General features: G+C 41.7%; 8 protein-coding genes across 8 annotated transcripts; 5 read left to right on the plus strand and 3 right to left on the minus strand.

Annotated features, from left to right (window-relative positions):
* Nucleotides 1-122: 122 nt before the first annotated feature.
* On the plus strand, nt 123-668 carry Ecym_7138 (uncharacterized protein; the record flags this gene model as incomplete). The annotated part of the gene is made up of 1 exon (XM_003647756.1): nt 123-668. One exon carries the CDS (start codon nt 123-125, stop codon nt 666-668), a length of 546 nt encoding a protein of 181 aa, XP_003647804.1.
* Nucleotides 669-893: 225 nt separating this feature from the next.
* On the minus strand, nt 894-2,249 carry Ecym_7139 (uncharacterized protein; the record flags this gene model as incomplete). Its single annotated transcript, XM_003647757.1, has 1 exon — nt 894-2,249. The coding sequence occupies one exon, from the start codon at nt 2,247-2,249 to the stop codon at nt 894-896; it is 1,356 nt and encodes a 451-aa protein (XP_003647805.1).
* A 1,045-nt stretch (nt 2,250-3,294) lies between these two features.
* Nucleotides 3,295-4,473, plus strand: Ecym_7140 (uncharacterized protein; the record flags this gene model as incomplete). Its single annotated transcript, XM_003647758.1, has 1 exon — nt 3,295-4,473. The coding sequence occupies one exon, from the start codon at nt 3,295-3,297 to the stop codon at nt 4,471-4,473; it is 1,179 nt and encodes a 392-aa protein (XP_003647806.1).
* An 880-nt stretch (nt 4,474-5,353) lies between these two features.
* On the plus strand, nt 5,354-8,443 carry Ecym_7141 (uncharacterized protein; the record flags this gene model as incomplete). Its single annotated transcript, XM_003647759.1, has 1 exon — nt 5,354-8,443. The coding sequence occupies one exon, from the start codon at nt 5,354-5,356 to the stop codon at nt 8,441-8,443; it is 3,090 nt and encodes a 1,029-aa protein (XP_003647807.1).
* A 217-nt stretch (nt 8,444-8,660) lies between these two features.
* CDC27 (anaphase promoting complex subunit CDC27) lies at nt 8,661-10,688 on the minus strand (the record flags this gene model as incomplete). The annotated part of the gene is made up of 1 exon (XM_003647760.1): nt 8,661-10,688. The coding sequence occupies one exon, from the start codon at nt 10,686-10,688 to the stop codon at nt 8,661-8,663; it is 2,028 nt and encodes a 675-aa protein (XP_003647808.1).
* A 1,417-nt stretch (nt 10,689-12,105) lies between these two features.
* On the plus strand, nt 12,106-14,136 carry TMN3 (Tmn3p; the record flags this gene model as incomplete). The annotated part of the gene is made up of 1 exon (XM_003647761.1): nt 12,106-14,136. One exon carries the CDS (start codon nt 12,106-12,108, stop codon nt 14,134-14,136), a length of 2,031 nt encoding a protein of 676 aa, XP_003647809.1.
* Nucleotides 14,137-14,466: 330 nt separating this feature from the next.
* LSM4 (U6 snRNA complex subunit LSM4) lies at nt 14,467-15,036 on the minus strand (the record flags this gene model as incomplete). Its single annotated transcript, XM_003647762.1, has 1 exon — nt 14,467-15,036. One exon carries the CDS (start codon nt 15,034-15,036, stop codon nt 14,467-14,469), a length of 570 nt encoding a protein of 189 aa, XP_003647810.1.
* Nucleotides 15,037-16,277: 1,241 nt separating this feature from the next.
* SWI4 (SBF complex DNA-binding subunit SWI4) lies at nt 16,278-19,226 on the plus strand (the record flags this gene model as incomplete). The annotated part of the gene is made up of 1 exon (XM_003647763.1): nt 16,278-19,226. One exon carries the CDS (start codon nt 16,278-16,280, stop codon nt 19,224-19,226), a length of 2,949 nt encoding a protein of 982 aa, XP_003647811.1.
* Between the last annotated feature and the right edge of the window lie 160 nt (nt 19,227-19,386).

The following is a 19,386-nucleotide window of genomic DNA, read 5'->3' on the forward strand; positions in this document are numbered from 1 at the left end:
TGTTTTACAACTGGATTCATTTCTAAGTGTCAACTTGCTGTTTTTACTAGCTGTTCTCACCAGCTGTCCTAGTCACCAGCCACCATAAGCTGTTGCATAATAACATAATATATATATTCCCCATGTCAGATAACAAATCACAGCGGAAACCATATTATAATAACCACTACACAAGACGGTCCCATGGGTTCGGACTAATCACGCCACCTTCCAACATAGTTGTAAGCAGCAATAAATTACTGAGTTACGGAATAAAAAGGATGGAGGTCATGTATTCAGCTTCAAGATTAACAAAGAGGTTACTTGACTTTCACTTGAAGCGTGGTCGGTGGAAATCTAAGAAGAGACGGCCTCTGAAGATCGATCAGTTTTTAGACAATGGACTAAAACATATTAGGTCTGGAGTATATGCGGGAAGCCAAGATGATCGGCCTATTCGCTGTTCTATGAGAGGTATTAAGCATTTGTTCTATGTTGCACCCAGTATGCCCTGCATGTGTAGGTGGTGTACATTGAAACCCAGTCCATTGAGGTCGGAGATTACCCCCTGTTGCAACGAGTCTCCGTACAACGAGCTGACTATAAAATGGAGTACAAATATTCATCAATATTATATTGGTGAGGAGGCGTACGAACGACAGCATAACACTATGATTAAGATTCTCTAATTCAAAAAAACACATAATAAGACAAAGTTAAGGGAGTGAGAATAGAACAAAAAGAGCCTATAAATACAATAACCACAACATAACACACACAAGTGGCGAATATATCAGGATGGTTAATATTACATATCATCATTAAACCGCCCTATATATACACTATAATACAGATATATATATATATATATATATATATGGGTTTTAAATTTTTAATGTATAATAACTATACATTTAAGGTAGGATGTGATTAATTTTCCAACTTCGATCGTCCTTTAGCTGCTGAGGAGATGTTTCGTCTACAGATGCATCAACGTTATCTTCTTCGGAACTTTTTAGAGCTTTGAGTGAAAGCCCCCTTTTGCATTTAGCCCTGATTTGTTTCCTTTGCCTGGCACTTAACAATTCCCAGTCATCACGCGCCTCAGGACTCAATATGTTTTTATTTGTGTGTGAAACAGCTAGTCGAGGAGTAGGCATAATTAGCATAGGAGGTGAAGATGGATCCAATAATGGTCTAGGGGTTGAGTGCATATAATTGATTTTACTCCCATCTTCGTCACAGATGAACTGCAAATCCATCACATTTAGTCCCAATTCATTCTTCGCCCACCCATCTCCACCATCTATTATATCCTCTACACATTCTCGTGGAGTAAATTCTCCAGGTCTGCGGTCCCATGAAACTTGAAATGTCTTTTGATACAACTTTTCTATCAAAGGATTACTAAAAGTCATCGATAATAGGCCATCATATTTTGGAAGTCGTCTCAAAGGAGAAGTAGCCGTATGGTGTAGTGCACTAGTCACGCTAATTGAAGGAGAGCTGGCTCTAGAAGGATGTGGGATACTAATTACAGGAGATGCAAAATCAGACGCAGTTTCCTCAAACATCTCATTCAACCCAATCCTGCTATTCCCAGCAGGTCTTATGGAAAGTGGTAAATTGAAGTCATCGTAAGTTCCTCGTATCAACTGCATTTGTATGTTTATTGTCAGAATAGAATTAATTTTAGACTTTTGTAATAAAAGCCTCTTAGTAGTCGCTGTTTGCTGCCCATTAACGTATTCAACAAGATCAGTGCTCACAGCGCCGAGAAGTAGCTTCCCCGATACCTTTTTCGTATATACAGTGCTTGTTGGGGTAGTTGCGCTCGATGGAGTTATATTATGGTTGGACGTGATGCTTGAGTTGGGTGACGGAATTACGTTCTTTCCATTTAAACCTTCGCTATCGAGAAATTCAAAATAAATATCCAACATTAAAACCTTACTGCATAGGTTCTTATCTTTATCCACAAACATTTTTACTCTTGCTGGCGATTCTAAACGATAATTCCATTGAGCTTTATGATTCTTGACCATAACCGGTAGAGTGGAACCTTTACTCTGATTACTTGATGGAACATGGTTCCCTGCAACATCCTTAGAACCTTTATCGTGATACGAAGACGTCCCAGTACCATCCTTTAAATGCCATTTAACATAACAGTATCCTGAAGATTGTGGAATATTCGAAAGCTCCTTGACTTCTAAATATAAAAGAAACTTAGGCCTTCGATTCTTGTTCTTGGCATTGAATAATGACATCGAAGTCCAACCTTATTTATCCACCTTGTTTCCTTGTTATCCAATACCTAGAAGTATAGATATTTATTCATCCAGCACATATCCCAAACCTTAATCAATACTCAAGGGATCACTTCCTCAGCTCTTTCGTCTTCAAACTATCGCCTAATTTCAACGATATTTCGTTTCCGCCACTTAATTCATATTTATTTTTAATGTCGCCCCGAAGTATACAAAAAAAAATCATGCGTCTGACTGATGTACTAACATACATTTCCTAAAACGTTCAATAGAACAATTGGGCTGAATTTGCTCGAGGAAAGAATACATTTTTGTAAAAGTATCATTTCAACCGGGTTTTCTTAATGCCCCCCAGAAATGTAACATTAACAGTAAATGGCTTATCTATTCATTCTTCTGCTCGAGAAAAAACAAAGGCTGAAACTATTTTGGCAGCGGGGTTGGTGGTCCACAGCAAGGTAACAGACACCCTTGCAAACAAATAAACTAATTAATTAATTGCAGATCGTACGAAAGCCATTTTGAACAGTATGTTTCGCGCATATGAATTCCTCCTCCAACGTATTTTTTCATCTCGACGGCTTTGCGTTGCAATCCTTAAAAGGTTATGATATTGACAAGTATTAAAAACGGGCCTACCGTCGCACAGAGTGAGATTTGTCCAACGTGTGTAACAGGCCAAAGGAATTTGTTCTTAAAGGGATAGAATACGGTAGTCTACGTTCTCATCAGACAGGTGTTCATAGACACACATAGATACGGTCTCTTTTATCTTTATTTTTATCTCTAAGGATTCCGTTCTATCTAGGGTTCCGACTGGTTCGGCTGTCGATCTCATTATAGTTTAAAGGTTGCGTTCGCCATCATAACACAGGTGTGAGATAATAATTAGCATACTGGGTCTCTCGTTACTTTACGCCCACCCTCTAAAGAAGAATAATAAGCAAGAATATACACGAGTGTGGCTCTGGATTTATCAAGGTTTGCAAAAGGAGAACAGGAATAATCTATTATTCAATAGCAAGAACAAGTTGAATCTTTCACTATGTATTCGGGAGACGAGCATAGCGTTCTTTACGATGGTTCCAATTATTCGGTCGACTCCGGGGATACCCTGGTGAGCCCTTACACGTATACCTACGTGGGCAGGAGTAAGACGCCCGTGATGATGAACAAGACTCAAAAGAGAGCTGAAGTATCTGAAAAATGGATGAAACTTCTGGTTTCAGATGTGGATGCGTCTGAGCTAGATGACATCATCTATAATAGCGCGGTTTCCCACCGTTGCATAGATACCCTTGGTAGGGTTCTGCGTAGCATGACCGGCAGATCCCAAATCACGGGTGAACTAGCAATGTTTCAAGAAGCCTGGGACTTGAAATGTTACGAGGGCCATGAGTTGGATTTTCCCTTACTTAATATTCCAATTAAAGTTAACATCCTTTCGACCCTCGTCAGCATTCTTGCTGACTACAGAAATTCTCAGTACAAAATGTCACTGGAACAGCTCACTACCGTCCTGCAGTATCTCAACAAGCTAATACAGGCATCCAATCTCGACGGAGGGTTAAGCCAGCAGCGTTCCCTTCCGGATCTAGACTACTTTGATGTCCAATCCAGACCCAGCAGAGAGTATGCCCCCTCAAAGACCTCAGTCGACAACAGTCAAATCACATCCCTACCCAGAAGCCGTACTCTTTCCTCGGATAACCAATCCACCAAGGCACCCCCAACGGACAGTTTAGACGGTGCCTCTGTCTACAGCGACCACAGCATAGCCGTCTCCGTCCAAAAAGTCAAGAGGGGTCTTTTCAACAAGCTCATGCCAAGAAGGAAGGCCAGTAACATCAAGCAGCCGCCCAACTCAAACTCCCCGGCACCCTCCTCAGCAACCCCCCGTTTCCGTCACCTCTCATCCTCCATCAGAAGTCACAACAGACACAGCTCCTACACCCCTTCCTTCCACAGGAACAGCATCGACCGTTACCAACTCCACACCGTCCAAAACGATGCAAGCTTCAAGAAGCAGAATCTCGAGAGCATGGCCAAGTACCGCCACCTCATCCACGCTCTCCACACCGAGCTGAGCAAGTTCGACCAAACCCAGAAAAACGACATTCTTTTCTCCTTCGTCAACAAGAGCATCAACACCTTCATAGTCTACGACTGCAGAGCCCTGGTCTACGCGTCCGTCAACTCCAGACTGATGGCCAAAATCACGTGATCCACACACCACGTGATCACTATCCGCAGGCAATCCGCCGCGAACCCTTCTAAATACTTTCGCCAACTCTTCAGAAAACCCCTGTATAGTATAATCAAATCAGGAAACTCTCCTGCCTCCGTCACCTTCCCGACCGCGTCTTCCTGGCCCACCGCCCCGCCGGGGCGGTGTTCCGTAGAACACCAACATACGCAAACCCACCCCTCTTGCTACACCGCCGCCCCACGTCCAGACCACATATTTTGCTGTGATTTACAACCTGTGTATGTATGTACACCGCATACGCAGACCGCCAGGAAAGGCTCTCGACCCATCACGACGTCACGTGCACAGAATTTCTCGTAGCGATCATCGTGTCTCGTTTCCTCCAAGTTGGTCTCTTGCTTTGGCAAAAAGAAACTAAGTTGTAATTGATGAAGGTCAACTTGTCAAGAAAAGGTTCCTTCCTGGCTAGTGTTTTGATGGGAGGCTTTCTATACTTTATCAAAGCAAACAGGCTGAATAAGTGGGAAAGAAAGAACAAGAGAGAGCAGAGAGGAACGAAATAGTGACAGCAAGACGAGCGACTATATACAGCGGTCGGAGGATATTAGTTAGGAAGAGATTAAGAGAAAAGATACTGAGTTTTGATCAAGAGAGCAGAGTTGGGTTTTTGGACATATATTTTTTCTTGTTCGTTGTTGAAAGTGTTTGTTTTGTTATTAGTGAGGGGAGAGACAGAGTTAATAATATAATTTTGATTTTAAGTTGAGAGAGAGACAGACACACGACAGCAGGTACGGGAGTCAGAAGGAAGTCGAGCGGATATAGTATATACCGGGTAATATAGAGGAGAGCGAGACAGACATAAAGTGTTTATTGTGATTGAGAGCCGAGCGAGATGAGTATTTCGTTGAATGAGGCTCTGGAAGTTGGAGGGGGAGGAGACGAGGGTGGTGAGCAGCGGGATGGCAGGGGATATATGCATACGCCGAAGGAGAAGCAGATGGATGAGGGCGCGGAGCGGGTGTCTGAGAGGGGGAAGACGAGGTTTGATATGTATATAGCTATCAACGAGTATTCGAAGCGGATGGAGGACGAGTTGGATATGAAGCCGGGAGATAAGATCGAGGCGATTACTGATGATCAGGAGTATAATGATGGGTGGTATTATGGGCGGAATCTAAGGACGGGGGAGGAAGGGTTGTATCCGAAGCTGTTTACGCAGGTGATATCCATCGGGCGGTCGACGCCGAACATTATGAGGGCCAAATCCACGAAGCGGGTACATAGCCCTCTTTCTAGTGGGGAGGGTGCGGGGGGTTATGCGGGGGTTCCCAAGAAAGACTCTGGTAGTGAGCTTCCAACGCCGCAGACATTGGAGACAGCAGCTACTATACGGTTTCCGCCAAAGATTTCTGTTAATGGGGGGGAGGCTAGGGTGATTTCTGTCAAGAGCACGATGAGCGACATTGATAAGGCGCTTGAGGAGTTGAGGGGAGAGTCTATGAGCACGGCGCACTTTTCTGATGAGGCTTCTGAGCTGTCGAAGATACCAACTAGTGGCAATACCACGATTAATAACTACGTTAATTCGTCGTCTCCTTCTTCCAACGACATTACTACGATTAATAATACTGGAACCTCAAACGGGTTGGAATTGAACCCAGCTGATGCGGCTTATTGGAACCCGGAACAGGTGACTGCGTACCTAACGTCCACTGGGTTTGATAAAGTGTCCGCCACGAAGTTCCAAGAACACAAGATATCTGGTGCCATATTGTTAGAGTTAGAGCTGACACACTTAAAAGAACTGGATATAAGTTCATTTGGTACCCGGTTTGAAATTTTTAAAGAAATCGAGGCGATCAAAGAGATTGTTGCTAAAAATCAGACACACTCTAATCGCCGAATGACTGAGAAGGCTAGGAAGGGCGCTGCTAAGCTGATGCCTGCGGTGCCAGTAAGTCAGGAATCTGCTGGCGAGATAGTGGGCCGCCGTGAAAAATCTCATGTGGAGGAGAAAAATAAATCAGGCAAGGTTACACCAATACTGCCTAAAACTTCCACTACTCCAAAAATACCTGCATCGGTGGTTTTCTCATTGGAGGACACTCCGTTGGATGAGACCTTTATGTCTCCTCGTAAAGCGCCAATACCACCCTCTTATCCTTCACCGGTACAACCACCGCTGTCCCCCGCTGTGAGTAGAATTAAGTTCTCCCCTAGTACATCTTCATTCCAGCAACAGCAACGTAATCCTCATCCCGTAATATACGAGCAGGCACCGTATCCAGTTAATTCTCCTGTTGCACACAATTCTAAAGCAAGGAGAAATCCAGGACAACAAACACAAGAATTACAGAGTTCAGTCAGCCCTCCAAGTAATACAGAACTGCCTAATCCATACGTTACTGTCTCCCCGCAGAATCAGAACGCAGAGAATATGGCCATGAATAATGAGCTCGCACAGGCAATCGTCAAACATAGAAAAAATAAGTCTGGAGGGTCCTTTGTTGAATTATTTAACAGAATTTCTATGCTGTCATCTCCTACCGATTATGAAATATTTGGTGTCCCGGATAGTCTAGCTGTGCCACCACCGCAACCAGGAAGGCCAACATCTAGTATCTATGCTCACTCAAGGAATACCTCAGGTACTAATCATACTCGCTCCAGTATTTTAGACGAGAAGGACAGTGGTAGTAAACAGCACAGAAGGAATTCCTTAATGTTAGGCTACTTGACTAGAGACAGGGATGCACTTTCACCTGTACAACCAGAAATTTCAAAAAATAACTCTCTGTCGAGTTTGAGAGTCGACACAAACAGATCTGGGTCGCAGTTTGCAAGCACCACATCTCTTGTGCTTCAAAAATCGCCGGCACCGCTCAGAAGGCCGTCTTTATATTCTCCACTTCGGCCATCAGCAACCGATCTAGCTTCAGAGCCGTTGCCAAACAATGACGAAAGAAGAAGGTCAGTTAGTGCGAGGGAACATATATCTCCTACGGCGGCTCAAGATGTACGCGATGAGCTCTCCAGCAACAATTCATTATCTACAGATAAAAGTGGTAGTAAGAATTCCAAGCGCTCGGTAAGTGACGCTGTAAAAGCTAAAAGGCGTCTTAATTCTAACAAAGTTGTTTCCAAAAAACAAACTTCTGCTTTTACAGAAGGTATTCGAGCAATTACCGTTTCCGACGCTACTAGAGATGCGGAATGTTCTGGTTGGATGAGCAAGAAGGGGGCAGGCACTATGGGTGTCTGGAAAAATAGATTTTTCGTCTTACATGGTACAAGGTTGTCATACTTTGCGAATGCCAATGATAATAGAGAGCGTGGATTGATTGATATAACTTCTCACAGGGTGTTACCTGCGAAAGAAGATGATAAGTTTGTTGCACTATATGCAGCAAGTGTTGGGAAAGGTCGTTATTGCTTCAAATTAGTTCCTCCTGCCCCAGGTTCGAAAAAAGGCCTAACATTTACACAACCCCGTGTGCACTATTTTGCTGTGGAAACGAGGGAAGAAATGAGAACATGGATGGCTGCGTTAATGAAAGCAACGATTGACATCGATAATACAGTTCCTGTGATCAGTTCGTGTGCAACTCCAACGGTTTCCTTGTCTCGTGCTCAAGAAATGTTTGCCCAGGCGTTGGAGGAAACTTACAAGAGAGATGAGAAAATGTTAAATCAGGAAGACTCTGAAGAGTTGTATTGGGACCAACATCACAAACAAGAGGGCGATGACACATTAAACGGTACAGCCTCCACAAGTTCTTTACAGAATAACAGCGCTAGTAATGTTTTAGCAACTCCGGGATTACCTAGCCCATTTGCGGGGATAGACTCTCCTACGGGGTCCTCTGGTACGACAAAACATTCACAGCAATGTGGGTTTAGTTTTGAGAATCCATCTGCGGGCAATAGTCATGGTCCTGAATATTTTGGTTTGGATCCAAAGTATATGGGTGATAAGATTTGAGTATTTCACAAGTAAAAAAAATGCTATTGTACGGGAAAGTCTGTATTATAAAAACACGATGGAAGCTATACTGCCAGAGATATAAGTAAAACGAAATAAACCCATGAATATGATAATTATTATACACTATATCTATATTTCTCCTTAATAATATAACATTAATATAATAATAAAATTGCTAGAGGCAACGCAGGTAAGTAGGTAGGTAAATAGTCTATTAGCCCTGCTCATGACATTTCTCCAATGCCTCTTTAACCAATTGAATACCCTTAGGATCCAAATTCATAGCAATCGTGAACTGTGTTATGGCGTCTTTTTTTCTTCCGACTATTTGATATAATTGTCCCAATAGAAAATGAATTGGTGCTTCGTTTGGAGTCAACTGTTCTAATTTTTCAAAATTCTGTAAGGCATTACTGTACTGACCCAAATTGAACAATAGCTGGGACTTTTTAAATAATGCCAAGGACGAATTTGGTTGTAATTCACAGGCTAATTGGTAAAAGTCGAGAGCTTTCTCACGACGACCCAAACGCTCAAGGGCCACCCCGCAACAACAGTTCAGGATTACATTCACAGGGTTGATAGAACGTGCCTTTTCGAAATGAAGTAATGCTTCATCATATTGGCCTAACTTGATACAAGACATACCTAAACCGTAATGAGCGTTATAGTGATTAGGGTTAATGGCCAAAGCTTTGCGGTAGCACATTTTAGCATTATCGAAGGCATCATTATTAGAGTATTCATGACCTTGCAAAGTATATGCATACGCAAACCGCGGGTCGAGATTGGTAGCCTTTTTTAATGCTTTAATGGCTTCATCATGATCTCTATTTAGAGAAAACAAGTTACCTAAACAACACCATGTAATGGCACTTTTGTCATCTTGTTCCATTAACTCATGGCACAAATCGGCTAAACGAATTTTATCATGTAGATGCCATAGTAGAGTAGAATAAACATCCATGTCCTTGAGTCTAGTGGGCTGCAAGCGACGCAACTTGCTAAAATAAGATAATGCCATATCGTGGTTCTGAATCTCAAAGTGTAGTCTAGACAATAAGGATAAGCACCAAGGCATAGATTGTAAAATATGAGGCGGAAGTTGTTCATTTAATAATCTAATGGCCCTATAAGAATCATAACGATAATATGATTTATACGCTTTCATCATCCAGTATAACAACTGATCTAAAGGTCTCCGGGAAACAGGGTTGTGTGACAATATTTGAACCTGAGATGGCGAAGTTTTACCTTCGGGCGTTATTTTATTATGATCAATACTCAGAAGTTTCGAAGGAGGAGTAGATTGCTGGACATTATTATTAACATTATTATTATTATGATTATTATTATTATTATTGTTGCTGTTGTTGTTGATGTTGTTGTTGTTGTTACTGCCGTTACCACCGCTATCGCTGCTACCGCTATTGCTGTTGCTACTATTGGTTAAAGTGGTGTTACTACTTGAATTTAGAAATTTAGATCGCCTCATCAGAGACGGAGAAGTGGCAACTATAACATTGGAGGTAGAAAGTAAAGGATTTGGAGCAACTGCAACCGAAGATGTCGTTAACCTAGACGGTATCTTAAACGGAGTTTGCGGCTTTGAAATAATATTAGATGTTCGTAAATGCTTCGACTTCCACGACTTCTTGACAGGTTTGAACAATTTAACTGTCTGGAGATCTGCCCGCATTTCAAATAGGATGGATAGCGGCTCTAACTGATGGCTGTTAGTAGACAACGACTGCGAAAGGAAACTAACCGATTCTTTATCTTGATGCGATTTTAAAGATAATTGGCCCAACACAGATAATATTGTCGCTTTATCAGGGTACATGTACAAATCAGTGGTGTTCGTCACACCGTTCTGCCAGCAATCCTGCAAAACCACCAACGCTTGAATGGCCTCCTGGTAATGTTTCCCAAGCTTTAAACAACATCTCGCATAGACATACGCACACCCTAGATGAGATCTCAATGAATCCTTAACAACATGAATAGAAGAATGATATTCTCCTTGCAAATATAACGTCAATGCATAGTAATACAACGAATCATACCTATCCCGGCAGTCATCTACTGTATTACCACCCGTGTTGCTGCCGTTGTTGATCCACGAGCAGTCGGCATACAACAATTCGGAGAAGAACTCCGCTGAATCGTAGTTCAACTGCTGAATATGGGTTATGATCAAATGCTTTAGTTGTGATATTGTCTCCTGCAGAACGGCTGACATCCTTGTTGTGTGGTTGTTGGCTTTGAATGTATGTTTTCGATCTATGGTGCCATCCTAGTATTCTTTTGTGGAAACCCCAAACTTCAATACAGCAACTTTTGTAAAGGCCGCGTGATCACGTGCATCCTTTATCTGCTTTCGCTAAAAACGCCCCACACGAACATACACCGCCATCAGCACACCCCGCCGTCCAACATCTTCTCCCTTGTAGCTAAAATCTCTCTTCCATTTCCTCTACCAAAGATCTGCCACCGTCAACTTTGCTCCTTCCCCAATCAGTACCCATTCCTTCGCCCATCGTCCTCATCCGAAATGGCCTCAATCTCTTACCCGATCGACTAAACACCATTCCCACCAGCCTGTGTGCGTGCATGCGACGTAGCTACATCCCCCGAAACTTTCCCTCCATTTCCTTCTGACCAATTTTTATAGCACCTGATACAAATGGCTGGGTCCTTACATAATAAGACACACTGTATCCGGCTTGACAGATGATCTATTTACTTTGAACGAACGTTATTGGTCCAGAGCGTCCAAAAACGGTTTTTTCGTTGTCCAGGTTTTGTGCGTCTTTCCAAAAAAGGGATACGACTTTCCGTTTTAGGGGAATTGTCGCTTGTCGGTATGGGTTCAGCACCAGCGCTGTTCACTCACCAGACAGTTTTGCTGGGCCAATTAAAGAGAATCAGTCACGTTGGACAGTTGCTAGCTTACCCAGGTCTAAGCCATGGGGGACTCATCACCAGGCTGCTTGTTATAGGGAGATTTGATCCCGATTTCGATTTGTTTTCGGATGTGTTCATTTATATGTGGAGTTCATCGAGATTTTGAAAGACGTCCTGTACCAACCAGAAACGAATTAGGTTGGTGCAGGCAGCATCGACAAAAACTAGAATTACTTAGAAAAACTAGAAGCAGGAAATGAGGCAGAAAATAGAGCAAAAAATAGGACAGGTTACACGGATGATGGGTGTTATACAGCAGAACAGCAAAAATGGTAGTTAAAACGTCCTTTTGATAGCTTGCTTACGTTGAGCACGATATTAACGGTGGCCTGAGCTGCATTGTGGACGGGAGTACCGAGATTTTTGGCACGGGTTATGGGTTGTTGGGGTTATCGAGAAGAGTTTGGATTAACGTTCTAGAGGTTTAACGTTCTAGAGGTTTTGTAGAACAGTGGGAGAACCAGTGCGTTGGAGAAGAGAGGGAAGGTAGATAGACATAGGTAGGATCATTTAGATTTTACTGGTTACTTACGTATAAAGTTTTGAAGGTAGTGTAACCGATTTTCTGGTGGCATTGGCAAATTATTCTGGTTCTTGGTGTTTTTTTCTTTTAGCAGAACATATAGTAGATCAAAGAGACCTGACCTGAGGGGATCTTTTGGACAGGCAGAGACAATATAGGTGGGCAAAGGATGCGAAGCTGGTTGAAACGGGTGCTGGTGATATCAGCAGTGGTATTGGGTATTTATGGTGTTCAACAGGCATGCCGAGATAGCTGGTTGGAGAGGTTTCTGAAGGAGAGCAAGGTAGTACGGCCACGTATATATCAAGATGGAGAAGAGGTCGAGATGTTGCTGAACCAGGTGGTTGGTAAACCCGGGGAGTTGTCATATGGATACTATGACTTACAATTCACTTGCACGCCGACAAAAAGTAGGAGAATGGTGCATCATTCGCTATATGAAGTGTTTTCTGGGGATCGTAAATGGCAGAGTGATTATAAGCTATATTTCAACAGGGAAAATAAGTGCTCGACTTTGTGTTTTAGGAAAACGCAGCCTTCGGGATTGATAGAGGCGGACAGCTTAATCAGGCAAAATTATACTGTTCAATTGCTTATAGATGAGATAATGCCGGCGTCTAAGACGTATGTTTCTATGCGGGATAACAAGAGGTATTACGTCCCAGGGTTCCCATTGGGGTTTGTTGATCCCGAAACGGACGTCACATATCTACACAACCATTTTATGTTGGTAATACGGTACAATGCAGTGGATATTAACAAGTATACTATTGTTGGTTTTGAGGTATACCCGAAGTCCGTATCAGACGACCATTGTCCTGGATCATCGAAGGACTATGAGAATTATGCAGTCAATCCTTCAGAAAAGGATGTTGTTTTCATACCGATTACCTACTCTGTCTACTGGAGAGAAGAGTTCATGGTAGATTGGGAGAACAGATGGAACTTTTATTTAAGCGCAGGTGATCTGGACGTTAATAAGTCGCTGTGTTTTCGTGGAATTAAGGTGACAATGGTTTTCATCATACTGACGCTAATGTCTCTGGCTATCATCGTCTCTCGTTTGGGCCTTGGAACTGGGTCTATGTTCATCACTGCTGTAGCTTCTGAATGGGTCCGTAGAGGAGCTCCTTGTTTGCTTTTCTTGAATACGTTTGTTTCGATGGGTATACAGGTTATTTTCGCAGCACCTGCAACTTTACTACTCATCTGTTCAATGGGAAAATTACATAACATAAGTAATTTCCTGGTTTGCATTGCTGCATTATGTTATATGACAGGCATATTCATGTCTGCATTTGGTGGGATTTTACTGTCGGGAAATCTTCTTGACAACAAAGCTCAAATTAGGAAATATAGCGTGCTTTACGGATCTGCATTGCCTGCCTTAACAGTTGCAGTTCTTGTACTTGCGAACAGCATTGCTTGGATAATTGAGCGAGGCAAAGAAATGCCTTTTAGAGATATTACCTTGCTATTGGCACTTTATTTTATGGTCAGCTTACCATTGTCATTACTGGGCGGTACATCTGCCTCATATAAACTAAAGGACCAGCATTTCCAGCTTTATTCGCTGTCTACCAAATACACTGGAACACCAGTTTCCCCTTCCAAGCCAACCTTTTGGTTTAACTTTGAATACGATACTCGGGGAACTCCGGCTTGCGCTCATGAACAGATACCCATGTGGTTGTCAAAGCCATTTTTGATTACCTCAATCATTGGTATTATTCCATTTCTTGCAATTTACCTCCAAATGGAATTCATCTGGAAGCCATTGTGGACACACAGCAAGTCACTGTTCCAAATTTATGTTTCTTTAATTATCGGCATGATACTGCAGAGTATTTTAGTCATGGAGATCTGCATTTTGATCATGTACGTTCACATGCATCATGGAGATGACTCCGAGTGCTGCTTCGATGATACCTGTGTAACAGGTAGAATATCCAATGCTGTCAGCTCGTGGAGGTGGAAAGCATTCTACATGGGTGGTGCAGCAGCGTGGTATTGGGAGGCATACTCTTTATACTACATGATCTTTATCCTCAGGCTAAGGAACTTTGGTTCCATTCTATTATATCTTTCATATGGGACACTATTAAATGTGTTTTATTTTTATTCGTTCGGTTCCATAGGATACCTTGCCTGTTGCTGGTTCCTAAACAAACTAACTTACAAGATTGCCAAGAACCATTGACCGATTTAGTTGGGATAAGTTCCAAGACATTAATAAAAAAGCTCAGTAATGCTGCATGTATTTAATTCAGATTTGTAAAAAACGCAAACTTAATACAAAAAACAAACATTTTTGAAGACATAGTAGATAGGTGGCCCAATAAACCCTATCCATTCAGGCGGTCTGTGACTGTGTGTATTTACCAACACCAATAATAACATTATATTGTATAATATATATCAACTTAATATTCGGCTTCTTTGACTTCCACCGGAATGTGTATATGTGTGTACCAAAGTTTTTAAAAAAAAATCTACTTCAACTTCAAAACTGGGGCTGTGACAGCGATCCTCATGCTCCCTGCATCGGCCGGTGATACTGCACAAACCCACCAGAAGCGGTACTACTTTGGCCTTGCGTGTTTCCAGTACCATTATTCCCAGGCTGCTGTCTGGCTCCACGACGACCGCCGTTATTACTACTATATTGCCCATCCCCACCGCCCCTTCTCTGAAAATTACCTCCCCCGCGCTTCCGCTGATAGTCATGATGATGGAACCTCCCACCACCGTTGTTCCCTCCGCCGTTATCCCGTCTACTATTGTATCTCCTGTTTCCATCCCTGTCTCTATTCTGGTGCGGCCCATTCCCATTACTACTCCCATCCTTGCCGCTATTCAACTGTTGCTTTACCTTATCAATAATGTCATCCTGCAGCTTGATATACTTGATCACTGATCCGCGCACATAGATCTCGGGCAGCTCTAACACCTGTTCCCCTCCCTTATGCACCACATTCCCTAACGTTACATTCATCCAGTTATCAACATTCGTCAACTCGCCTTCTATAGTTTCACCATTTTTTAACTCAACCAGCATCCTTTGGCCTTTGGCATTGGTCAACAAATATAACGGTAACATATCCCACTTCAATCCTACACTTATCTAACGTAACCCTGACCGTAATTACCCTTCTCGATATGCTTCCGTGTTCCTAATCTTGCTACAACTACCAGCTTTTTCCTACAATTCAAACATATAATCATAACTACAACTATACCACAGTAATAAGAGAAGCTTCAACAGAAACGTTCCGTTCCCAGGCAAAAGCCAAAATTTTTTTGGCAGAGCGGCTCGAGGGCAGAGGGGCCTGCCCCGGGTAACCACAACGTGGTATCCACGTGATTGGTTAAAATATCACGTGACATGTGTTTCCCGCTTAGTTAATCAACAACGTCACGTGATTCAAAACGCGTGATCCTTCCTCCGTTGCATCTGCCACACCTGTTGGTCAATACATATACAATGAGCTGCGCGCATACGGGAAGGCGTGTTACACGTGAATTCCACCTTTTTTCCGCAATCTCCAGCATTCCCTTAAAAACGCGTTAATTATAGATCTAGCTGTTTACCTGTTTTAGTATCTTAAAATTTTTTTTCATATATACACAGATTCAGTAAAAACATACCAAACCAGATACATCATAGCTTGTTAGTTTTTTAAAAGTACCATCGAGGAAAAGTGAAGTGGTGAAAGTCTAGCTATCTTTCTATTAGCTAACTGGACGTTTTTTTCGATAGTTAGGTAGGTTTGGTTATAGTATTTTTGGTTGGTGGAAGAATAACCCAAGAAATATATTATAGGTATATTTGTTTATTTTGTTATTATTATTATTATTATAATTTGTTTTGTTTATAAGTGGGTTGAAGGTTGTTGAAGTTTTGATAGAGAAGGAATTCTTGTTGTTTTGGTATAAAAGAGGAAGATTTTAGCCAGTAATACCATTTAAAATTCGAAGGAAGAGCGATATTTTTTCTGGTTTTTTCTGGGAAAGTTTAAAAGCATTTGGAATTTTTGTTAGGATTTCCGTTTGCTCTCTTTTGAAGTGGGGGTCGATATTAAGATATTGAATCAGGCTGATTGCAAGGGAATTGAAGAATAAGGGTATTTGTTGCTGTTAGGAAATTTGTGTTAGTGTGTGTTAGAGAGAGCTTAGTGCGGTCTAGTGAATCTTGGTGAGGTTTGGTTTTGGATATTTGTTGGTGTTTGTATTATCAGATTGCTTACGCGGGTAGACAAGAGGCATAATATAGCGATTAAAAAGGAGATCGGTTTAAGGGAAAAGGGTAAAAACATTGAACGCAAAAATCAGTAGGAGAAGATGGGGCTTACCAGTGAAGCTGCAGGGCTATCTGCGGGAGGTTTAAGTGTCGCTCCAGTGATTGAGGTAGCAACTTATGCTGGGGTCGATGTGTATGAGTGTTATTGTAGGGGAAAAGAATCTAACATTGTGATGCGCAGGCTGCATGATGATTGGGTGAATATTACTCAGGTGTTTAAAGTTGCATCTTTTACAAAGACACAGAGAACCAAGGTTTTGGAAAAGGAATCTACTGATATTAATCATGAGAAAATACAAGGCGGCTACGGTAGATTTCAAGGTACTTGGATCCCGTTACTAAGTGCGCAGAATTTGGTTGCCAAATATTGTATCACGGATATTGTGGTGCTTACGCTTATAAACTTTAAGCCCGATCCCATGAACATGCCTCCGAGAAGATCCAAGAACTCTGTTATTAAAAAACTGTCGCCAGCTACTCGTATTACTTCTCCTTCGAGCTATAATAAGACTCCTAAAAAGAAGATTACAGAGTTCAATCATTCTACCGCTGGGTCTGTTTCCAAGAAAGCCAAAAAAAGGGCTAGTAGTAAAGCTACCCAACCATCTCCATTGCAGAATCTCGTATTTCAGACACCACAACATCAACAAAACGGCCAACAAACCTCTAGTAATTACACAGTCGTTACTCAAAATCAACAGACTCCACTTAATACAGTTATGATCATGGATTCAGCGAACAGCGAGCAAAGAATTACTCATCCTAAGTCGGCGTCTGGTGTAATGCTGCTGCCTATAAATTCCACATCTGTTGGCCCAGCATCAGCTCCCGCAACTGCTGTTACTTCCAGTACTGCCTCGTCAAACACAAATAATCGTCGCTACGCCACTACCCAGAAGCCATTGCAGTTTTATCCCTTCCCAGTTCCCAATTCTAGTGGCACTAATATGCAAGGTGTTCATATTATTTCAGAAAATCCTAATCAAAAACAGAAATCCTCGAGAAGAGTTAGCAGTAAATCTAAAGCTAGCAGTAACCAGTCATTAGAATCGCGACAAAGCCATACCATTGCAAAAAGGAGCACAACTATCCACAACGAGCCAAAAATGTCAAGTTTTACTATTGTGCAGCCACCATCGACTCACTTTCATAAGACTTCTGCATCAAGTGGTTCAAATACATCTCATGGATCGTCTCTGGATTGTTATTCATCTAATGATAATCCTACACCAAATTCTTCAAGATCGGGTTCTCCTCCACCTAAGGAGAGATTTACTCCTAATGAATACAAGAATTTAATTTTGCAAGTTTTATCTACAGAATACAATACATGCGAACCTGTTCTACCGGAAAAACTTTACTATCCTCCAATAGGCCTCGATGTGAATTTTACAATCGACAAACAGGGACACACTGCATTACATTGGGCTACAGCTATGGCAAATATTCCGTTGATTAAAATATTGTTGACATTGGAAGCTGATGTATTTCATTGCAATGATAGAGGGTTTAATTGCATAACTAAGAGTATCTTTTACAACAATTGTTACAAAACTGGTGCTTTTGTTATAGTCGTTGAGTTGTTAAAAATTTGTCTGGTTACTCCTGATACCAATGGCAGACTACCTTTACATTATCTAGTAGAATTAAGTGTGAACAAATCGAAAGATCCACTGGTTACAAATTATTACATTGATACTATTTTAGACATTTTACTACGGGATGAACCTTTATTACTGAAAATGTGTCTAAACCTTCAAGACACAATGGGAAATACAGTTTTTCATTTAGCTGCATTAAACATGAATTTAGAACTATGCAACAAGTTATATTACATGGGTAGTTCCATGGAAATTATGAATTCGCAGCAGCAGACTGTGATGTCGATTCTTTCAAAGATGAATGTTACACTGCCAACAGTCAGCGTGGCCAATACGCCAATACCTGTGATGATGCCAACTCCTGTTACTGCTACCGTTAATACGACTTCGGGTAATCAAGAAACGTTTAAGCAGAAACAGTCTAAACTGAACACTCCGTTAAGGCCCAGGTGCAATAAAAACAAAAGCGAAGATAACAAACCTTCCGCCAAGAAACAAGTGGCTGAAACGACTTTTACAGAAACCCCACAAAACTTATCAGGTATTAGTAACCCAACTCTTACAGACTTTCTTCAAGTGCTACCATGTACCAATTCAAAAACCCCATCGTACAAGGAAAAAGTATTCGCCTTAGATAGAATCACAGAAATGAACAGTACACCGGTTTTAAAGGTGACCACTCCTGGTGGTTCGTCCGCAAATGAAGCGAACGGCAGATCGGTACCATCTACTGTGGCGCCTGACGGGTCTTTTCTTCCGTTGCCTTTAGAACAAATGATACAATTGCCGAAATTAATGAGGATATCGGGCTCTAACGCTTCTAAACTGGCCATACAGTTTTCAGAACTATCTAAATCCTTAACAAACGCAATTGATGAGAATATAGCAAATGTTGGACTAGAAGTAGCCAAGGCGACGGAGGGTATTGATGGTATTGAAAAATCATTGAAGTTGACTCAAAAGCAGGAAAAAGATATTCTAAACAATTTTGATGTCGAAGAGATCGATCATTTGGAAGAAAAGGTTCGAAAGGCACAGTCATGTCTCAATACGGAAATAAACAAGTTTGCCAATTCGGTTGAGAAATCCCAAGCATTGACATTGGCAACGCTGGTACACGAAGAAGAGGCCAAGGCTGACCGCTGTTCGAAGGAAAATATGGTACCTACAAGCTCTGATGCGTCGAAAGAATTGTTCAAACTTGGGGTAGAACTATCTATCCTCCAACTAAAAAGAAAACATGTAATAGAAAAGGTCTGTAACGCCAAAACTATCATAAACTTAAGCAACAAGATCTACAAATATCGTAAGCTCATTGGTATGTCCATAGAAAACATTGACTCAAAGTTAAATGATATTGAGAGTGATTTACGCGGTACGGTAGCCTGACACTTGACACTATGGTTTCGAACTACATCATAAAGTAAGCAAAATGGATTAGAAGCACAAAATATGAGAGAAAGGTATTACGGAAGGATCCATCAAGATCGTAAATACCTCACTGGGAGTAACAATACCTGCAACCCATAGTTACATTTCAGGAAAATCG

The sequence above is a fragment of the Eremothecium cymbalariae genome, chromosome 7, assembly GCF_000235365.1.
Source record: "Eremothecium cymbalariae DBVPG#7215 chromosome 7, complete sequence".
Lineage (NCBI taxonomy): Eukaryota > Fungi > Ascomycota > Saccharomycetes > Saccharomycetales > Saccharomycetaceae > Eremothecium > Eremothecium cymbalariae.